Source organism: Amaranthus tricolor, chromosome 2, assembly GCF_026212465.1.
Source record: "Amaranthus tricolor cultivar Red isolate AtriRed21 chromosome 2, ASM2621246v1, whole genome shotgun sequence".
Lineage (NCBI taxonomy): Eukaryota > Viridiplantae > Streptophyta > Magnoliopsida > Caryophyllales > Amaranthaceae > Amaranthus > Amaranthus tricolor.
The window spans coordinates 6,199,418-6,208,423 of NC_080048.1; the positions used below are offsets into that span (position 1 = coordinate 6,199,418).

General features: G+C 31.1%; 2 protein-coding genes across 2 annotated transcripts; both read left to right on the forward strand.

Annotated features, from left to right (window-relative positions):
- Nucleotides 1-547: 547 nt before the first annotated feature.
- On the forward strand, nt 548-2,687 carry LOC130802601 (small heat shock protein, chloroplastic-like). Its single transcript, XM_057666611.1, has 2 exons — nt 548-1,047; nt 2,092-2,687. The coding sequence occupies exons 1-2, from the start codon at nt 762-764 to the stop codon at nt 2,514-2,516; spliced, it is 711 nt and encodes a 236-aa protein (XP_057522594.1). The 5' UTR covers nt 548-761; the 3' UTR covers nt 2,517-2,687.
- Nucleotides 2,688-5,209: 2,522 nt separating this feature from the next.
- LOC130802606 (small heat shock protein, chloroplastic-like) lies at nt 5,210-8,210 on the forward strand. The gene is made up of 2 exons (XM_057666616.1): nt 5,210-5,561; nt 7,598-8,210. The coding sequence occupies exons 1-2, from the start codon at nt 5,282-5,284 to the stop codon at nt 7,915-7,917; spliced, it is 600 nt and encodes a 199-aa protein (XP_057522599.1). The 5' UTR covers nt 5,210-5,281; the 3' UTR covers nt 7,918-8,210.
- The last annotated feature ends 796 nt before the right edge of the window (nt 8,211-9,006 follow it).

Sequence of the window (9,006 nt, forward strand, 5' to 3'; positions counted from 1 at the left end):
AAAAAGCTAATTGGTGAATATGAATAGTATAAAAAACAAATACTCATTTATCCCACTGGACTAGGGCAGTATTAAAGTGAAAAGTTGTTTTTAAATATTAAGTATTTATTGAAAAATAAAAAAAAAATTGTAAAGCGATTAAATAAGAATTAGGGTATAAAAGAAATTAAAAAATTATTTAGAATAAATTGACATTAATAATCTAACCTTTCACCTATTAGTTGTAAATAATTTCAATTTTGGATTATTTTTCATTAAATCAACCTTTATTTTTATTTTGCTGTCAGCATACTAATAAGGTATACTGATAGCAAACTAAAGACAAATGTTAAATTATTATAAAATAAAAATTATGCTTATAACAAACTAAAAATAAATATTAAATTATTAAAAGATAATCTAAAAATATAATTATTCACAACGAATAAATAAAAAATTAGATTATTAATATCAAATTTTCCAATTAAAAATAAAAATAATGATAAGTTACAATTATGACACCAAAATATCCTCAAATTTGATTAGAATAGGGGGAGTAATATACGAAAAATGACCCTTTTATTCCCATGAATCGAGAAACTTCATAGTTCCACTCAAACCTTCACGAGTTTTCTCAAAAATTCAATCCATCCCTTCATCTTCTCCTATATAAACCACTTCACTCTCAACATTCTTCAATCATCATCTCATAACAGCAAAAACCAAAGTGAAATCACTGCAAATTCGATCAAATAAAGATATCTCATCAATTAATCTCAAAAATGGCGAGCAATGCATTGAATTGCGGTGCAATCTGTTCACCAATTGTTTCAAACACAAGTTGTAGGAAATTGGGTAGTTTAGGGCCATGTTCAGTGTCATTTCCAGCACCCAAAAAAGCTTCAGTACAGTCTCGTATGGCAGTAAGAGCTCAACAAGCTGGTGGCGAGAATAAAGAGGGTAGTCATCATGTTGATGTACAAGTACAAAAAAACAACCCTAACCACAACCAATCCACTTATGTTGAGCGCCGCCCTCGGCGCCTTGCTGTCGATATATCTCCTTTCGGTAAGTACTTTCACTTGTTAATTATGACATTGTAATTAAATTCGATTTAACCTAAAAATTAAAATGGACACAATACTTGATCTGAAATATTTAACTCTTACTCTGAATAAAGACCTCTACATTTAGTTAAGCCATTTCAGCAAACTTTACATAAACTGAAGGATTTGCTGTTTTCAAATTGAAACAGAGGAGGTCTGCTTCTGGTACTAATTTGACACGAAATACTCGAATTCTTCGATTCGATGAATAAAATATTGTTAGAGTATATAATATATTATGGGCCTCGACTATCATACCATATTAAAGAATCAACTCAACTAAAAACGAGGACCCATGTACTACAACAAATATGTGTATATTATACTTGATAAGTTATTAGGGCCTTTTTTATTGTTATACTTTCTCTGTTTCAAAATACTTGGATCAATTACATTTTTGCGCAGTCTATTGCATTTGTGTTTATCTGATTGTTTATATCTAGAGTTATATATAACTAAAAATTATAAAAATTTAGAATTATGAAAATATAGATGAAACAAATAAAATAAGATTTTATATAGACTATTTGTTAACAACCGAAACATGTAAATTACCACAAAGGGATGAATAGGATAAAAGTTGATTTGGAGAGGGATGAATAGGATAAAAGTTGATTTGCTTCAAGTAATAGGGAACGGAGAAAGTATGATTGGAGGTATCGACTTATGTAGTATATGCAATTCGGGTTTTTCCTATTATTTGCCAGTATTTATAATAAGTTCGGCTTATGCAATCTGATGATCTGATGGTATGTCCGAAAAGAATGATGTATGTACCTACCCTAATTGCTATTTCGATATTCCATATTAAGTTTGCATGTGAGAGGATTTTGAGATGAATTATATCTCACAAATAAATCATAAGTATCTCCTTGACTTTAGTGTGTCTACCTTGTGTTTCTTGATAATATACTAACATTCACAATAAGTCCAATTTAATTTAACATTTAAACAAATAAATTATGCAAATATTTCGTGTTGTTTTTCTAACTAACGATCACCACAGGATTGATCGACTCATTTTCCCCAATGAGATCGATGCGCCAAATGATAGACACAATGGACCGTCTGTTAGAAGACACGATGGCAATGCCAAGTGGTACGGGCTCGATTCGAGCACCATGGGACGTCATGGAAGATGAAAACGAGATCAAGATGAGGTTCGACATGCCGGGACTGACCAAGGAAGACGTCAAAGTATCAGTAGAAGATAACATGCTAGTGATCAAAGGAGAGCACAAGAAGGAAGAAGGATCAGGTGATCAAAACTCATGGGGTAAAAGAAGTTATAGTTCTTACAATACTAAACTTCAGTTACCTGAGAATTGTGAAGTAGATAAGATTAAGGCGGAATTGAAGGATGGTGTTCTTTACATATCTATTCCTAAGACTAAGGTTGAACGCAAGGTTATCGATGTGCATATCCAGTGAAGTTGAATGGGTTATCATTCCATGGAGACAACACTCAAAAAGTATAGAATTTATGACTGAATAATGTATTAATATGTATGTGTTTTTACAGTTTATTTCTAGTTTATTGAAGTTGTACAGTTTATAGATATATATATTAATATAATGTGAGGAATTATACTTTATCTTAGATTTGAGTAAGTACTCTCTTTTTTAATCATAACTGTTTCTGATTATAGGTAAGGTAGACATTTGTTTAGGGTTTAAAGTTAGAAACGAGTTTAATATCCGAAAATTATATAAAAAATATACAATTTAAGATTAATTCTTTTATTAATTAAGAAGCATATAACACATCTACATTTATAATAATAGTTAAAATACATAGGGTCCGTCTTTATTATTTTTTCAAACATTCGTTTAAGTTTATTTTTGACCTTTCATCAAAACAGTCTATTTTTTTTTAATTTGCCTAGAGTCCATAAAATAATAGTAACAGACACTATTATTAATTAAGGTTTTATCAACTCCATTTGTAATTCCATCCAATCTTGTATTTGTTATTCTATTCGGTCTTTTATAGACTCCATCAATTGCCTTTTGTACACAATGTAAGATCACAAATTTCATTCAATCTTTACTTGATATAAAATTTTGTGAATTCCTATCAAGTATTCAACTTCATTATATTGTAAACATGATTCTTAATCAACTTAACTCATATCACCCAAAAAAATCTTTGCTTTGATACCAATTGTTGTGGAAAAGGATTTAAGATGATACGATTATAATTTTGATCACACAAAAGAGTGCCTTGAATTTAAAATTTGATATTAAAAACCAAAAATTAAGGAAATTCAATGCAAGTACATGTAATTAAAACTTAAAACATCCAACACAAAGTTTACCAAGATCCACTTAATATAGGCTATGTCCTCCCTAAATCCTAAATACTATTATTGATAAATTAATACCAATGATGGGTAATATGTCAACAATAGAAATTACACTAATGAATTAGTAATCTTACTATGAGTTGTGTTTAGCTTAAGAGTTAATACAGATCATATTAATATTGTATGAGAACGTGCTTATTCGAGCAATCTATGTTCTCGTTTATGAGCATATACGTCATATTACATCAGAATGCTTCTAATGAACATGCATGTCCGAGCAAGCATTATGCTTGTTCGAGCTTATCAACCTCCTAATTAAACTCAATGACCACTTGCTTTGTTTAACTCATTTGAGCATGACTCACGCTTATCCGAGAGTATTCCTCCTTCAAAAGCCTTATTTTTTGTTCCTTAGAGCCTACGCTTATTCACAAGCCACACAGCAAGTTAAGGCATCCTATACAACATAAGTAGATTAAAAGTTATCAATTTTGAAAAATATGACAACGTATCTCCGAACATTACTTGAACTTATGCATTTAATGAGTTTGTTACAGTTTTATCTTTGGGAATTCCCTATGAGCTTGCTTTGTTTACTTTGTTACCAAGGATTTTGTTTCCTAATCTCTTCTAAATACTTAAGTTTTGTCAAGATCTCATCCCACATAATTCTTAACTTTATTTATCGTTGCACATAAATACAACAATCTCATAAAAACAAAGGAATATATTCGAATGAAACCCACTCAAGTTATAAGTTTTCTTGCATTGAATCCTCTCGCAATGCAAAACAAACTTCAAGATAAAAGTGAGAAAATACAACTTGAGATTTGAGAATAAACCACATTCTAAGGCATTCCTTGGTAACTTCTTCTCACGAATATGTCAACAAAGGCAAATATTAACAACGTACTTTTCTCTATTTACACTCAAAACACATTAAGACTAGCTTTTTTTATAAGATATTTTTAGTGAGATATATTTAGCGACATTTATTTTAAATGTCACTATATTAAATTTCTAATGGTATAAAATAGTAGATTTAGTGACATTTATTAGACCCCTTAGCAACATAATAAAAAATCATAATAAAATTTTTCAGACATTAAATCTAATAACATTTCTCATAAATGCACTATACACTAAAGCGATAATTATATATGTCACTAAAGACCAAATAAAGTGTCACTAAATTATTTTATAGTGAAAGTCAAAATAAAAACAAACAATTATTACACTCAGAATATAAATTAGTGATTTTTTTATTGTCACTAAATACATCACTAAAATTTAATTTTGTTGAAGTGATTACTTCAAGTTGTTCTCATTTATCATTTTGGACCGTTTCATTTATTGTTTACTAAAAAATCTTTTTATTTATATCATACATTTTAGACAAAATTGTAGTCTCATATTTTTTTTCTCTATTAATTTTATTTAAATATTTTTTGACGTTTATAATTCTCACTATTCGTTTTTTCCTAGTTATTTATTTATTTATTTATATGTTTTAATTACAAAGGTTTTTTCTAGAGATTCATCTGTAAATATTTCTCGAACAGAGGGACTCTGCGGTCGAATTATCCTTTATTTGTGTAAGTTGCTGCGTTCCCTCCCCAGATGTTGATCCTAGTTCCTGTGAACGGGATATACTGGATATGATGATTAAAATGATGATGATAATCCCTACTTTTTTTACTTTAAATTTATCATTCTATAAAATTATATATCAATCATCTAAAAGATTATACTTTTCTTAATTTAGAGAACTTTGGATTATCTTTCTTATATTTCTCCTATATAAACCAATTCATTCTTATCATTCTAATACAGAAAAAAAACACCAAATAATCACTTGGGAATTACATCAATTAGAAGTCAAAAGAGAAAATGACAAGCAAGATATTGTCATTTGGTGCTTCACCTGCATCATTATATCCTGTTTCAAGTAACGTTTCTAGCAAATCACCTGGATTACGCCCATGCTTTGTGGCTGTTCCAATACCAAAAAAACCTTGTTTAAGATCATCTACAGTGGTAAAAGCTATAAGTGGTGGATGGATGGGTAAGGATAGCAAAGATTATCGTGTTAAAGTGAAGTATCCCAAGGAGTCTAACGATAACCAGTCAATGTTGAGTAGAAGGCTTTCTCTTGACATCTCTTCTTTTGGTAACTTATATGTTGTGCTTATTCTTGTTATTATTGCAATATATTTTGTCTCAAATTTGATAACATATATATAATTATTTTGAGGATTTATTCATTAATTTAAGATTATGATTGAGATGGTCACCTAATATAAGAATTTGGTATACGAAAGGCATGTTTAGAAATTCTAATCTCATTTTGTTTGCTACCAATGGTCAATCGAAAAAAATCTTTTTAAAATGATTTTTTATATCATGTGCACTTCTCATTAAAAGCTGCACATAATGTTTGCTACCAATAGTCAATCGAAAGCAACCTTTATGTACGCTAGTGTTTTCACTAACTACGATAAGGTTGCATACATCCTATTAGAGTATATAGTATATCATGCGGCTTTAACCTTCAACTTAAGCTTTTCGTTGAGTTGGTTGTTGACATGGTATTTAACATTAGGTGTTGTTGTGAATGGGCTACGGCAATGATGAAGAAACAAACACAAACAAATGCAAAGAAAAACACCAAAAACAAAGCACCAACACACAATATATGAGGTATCTATGGATACCTCCCCTTCAAAATAAGTATCTTATCATTAATCTAATCAACATTACATTAATGACTCACCTTTCCAAGCTTCAAGAACAGTCTCTCAAGGCATAAATTGAACCTTTAACTCAATCTCACACAAACATGCATAAACAAGGATGAAGAACTCTTATGGTGTGAACTCTAGCTCTCAATCTCGTATATGCCTCTCTCAATACCCTAATGATGTTTTAAGACTCCTTATATAGCCCTAAGACATATTAGACAAACCTAGGACAAAAGGCTTAAAATCCCGCAACAAAACAGAATCGCGTACTAGGCAAGTATTGCATGCTGCTCGACCCGAGCAGCCTTGCTCGACCGGTCGAGCTAGCTCCCTAATGCTACTAGATAGTTGCTGCATTAAGGCTCGATCAAGCCCCATACACTCAGCTGGTTTAGCGGCCCTCAAAGCCTCCCAAACTTCGTGTCTTCCCATCATTAAGGCACACCAACTCATCATCATTCATCACTTGATCAAGTGACCAAAACATATGTGTCCATACCCATTAACACTCTCATCTTCAATCTCAAAAGTACAAGATAGAGCATGCATGATCAAGTGATCGAACCCATCATTAACTTCATGGGAATTGGGTCTTGACTCAACAGGTATGAGGACGATATGTGCTGTATCCACACTTCTAGACTAAAAGGTTCTTGCGTGAGGTGCCATGTTAGAGTATATAATATATTTAGGGGTCTCAACGCTCAACCATCAGTTTAAACTTTATACCGGGTTGATTCTTGACACATCCAGTCCCTTAAAACTCTAAATATAGGTGAAAGTCACTCAATAACATTGAGATGATGGAATGTACATCAACTATGATCATTTAAGCAATCTGCAATAGTGTACATAACCAAATATTTATGGGCTTATGGCCCACATTGATTTTTTGTTTATAAAGTTTGCAGTACATTTAAAGAATTAGTGTCTTTTTTACCAGTGGGTTGGTATTTACTGATAAGCTGGGGCCTTGGCCATTGTGAAATAGTGCAAAACATCAATGTTGTGCCTTTTCTTGCTAAGTATGGACAGTAGTAGAGATGTTTAAAACAGACATGATAATTCGAAAATTATTCGACCTTGTAACTGAATTTGATTTGTCCCAACTTCAAAATGATTTACAATTATGTAAAAAACAATATGGACATAAAACCTGATTTCAAACCGACTCGAAACTCCTAATCCAAAATTAATCCGGTGATTCGAATGAACACCTCTTGACGATAGAGAGCAATGAAAAACAGGGGGTCTCTGTTACTTCTACTAGCATAACATTTTTATTTTTACATATAGTTCTTGTAGTTACTATTTACCCCGATTATCTGAGTGGGCATGCTTATATCGGAATAAATATTTAAATGAGACATACAAACAATTATTACTAAAATCTAAAAACGAGTAATAAAGTTTGATTCTCACTTAATTTGCCCCTTTCCGTGCCCCTACCCTATAATTAATGCAGGACGATTAAGTGAGTCGGTTCAGCCCCAGATTCGGGCGCTACGAGATGTGCAAGAAAGCGACGAAAAGATCGAAATGTGGTTCGACTTGCCAGGATTCTCAAAGGAAGACGTAAATATATCAGTCCAAAATGACATGCTCATCATCAAGACCAGCAAGGAAGGAGATAATAATGCCGCAACGACAGATACAAGGATACAATTACCAAGTGAAAAATGCGATATGGATAAGATTGAGGCTATGCTTAAAGATGGAGTTCTTTACATCTCTATTCTTCAAAAGGACGACAATTCAATCGACTTGAACATTGAGGGAAGCTAAGGACATGAAGATCGATCTAAGTGTTCTATTTATATTGGGGTTGTTCCTTTGTGGGCTAATAATAAGTTCATTGCATTTGCAGAACTATGTATTATCAATAATTTATGTAATTAAGTAGTCATTTGATTCGTATTTGAATCAAAAATAAAAATTGATGATTAAAGTTGGTTAAATCTATATATTTATAACAAATAACAAATTCTTGTGTTTTTTTATCAAGAATAAAATTTACTATGAGAATTATGTAATAACAAATATACAAGGTGTATGAGTTATTGTGCTCTTCTTTTTTTGGTGTGCTGAATTAGATCATTTAACTTTTTTTTGGCATATGACTGATAATAATTTTCGCTTATAATGACTTTTTTTCCTACGGGGATTTTTATGCCGACGTTTGAGTCTATTATTTCATATGCCTTTTTATTAATAATGAAATTCACTATTTATCCAAAAAAACCAAATACTTATGCTGAAATTGTTTGTTACCATGTGTGTCATTTTATGAGCAATTATTTTAAAGCTAAATTAGAGGCGAACCAAGACAAAAATCTCTGGGAGGATGATCCTTGATATCAAAGAGAGTTCGAAAATTACTAAATATAAGACTACATATATGCATTCAATCGTTTAAAAAGAAGATTTGATTGATTATTGAGTAGTTAAAGAATTTCGACTAAAATAACCAATTGCAAGTAGATCGGTTTTTTACATTTCCGAAGAAATTCATATCTTACTCAGATTTTCGTCCATAATGGACCGCGACAATAGTAGCATTGGAGTAGATACACAAATGATCACTTTAACCATAAAAAGTTGAATAAGGTGAATGGTCTGAATGGAAAGAGAAAAAAAAGATTGAACTTAAATTTTTTTGAAAATATGTATTTTTTTGGGGAGCCATATATAATATTCTGACATAGTGACATTTTGATACCACTGGACAAAACAAATTCCAAGAACTCAAAAATTTGAAAAATATTTTAGTTGCTTAAGGAGATTTATCAATAATATTTTTTAAATTTTTAAAAAAATTTCACAACTAAAAAAGCTGAATTTTTTTAGAAAATGGTACGGCCAAGGCCGACCTCC

Bases quoted from the DNA above. Each gene is read 5' to 3' on its own strand.
- LOC130802601 (XM_057666611.1), top strand. From the start codon at position 762: ATGGCGAGCAATGCATTGAATTGCGGTGCAATCTGTTCACCAATTGTT. The intron at 1,048-2,091 runs GTAAGTACTTTC...CGATCACCACAG, and splicing joins TGTCGATATATCTCCTTTCG to GATTGATCGACTCATTTTCC.
- LOC130802606 (XM_057666616.1), top strand. From the start codon at position 5,282: ATGACAAGCAAGATATTGTCATTTGGTGCTTCACCTGCATCATTATAT. The intron at 5,562-7,597 runs GTAACTTATATG...TAATTAATGCAG, and splicing joins TCTTGACATCTCTTCTTTTG to GACGATTAAGTGAGTCGGTT.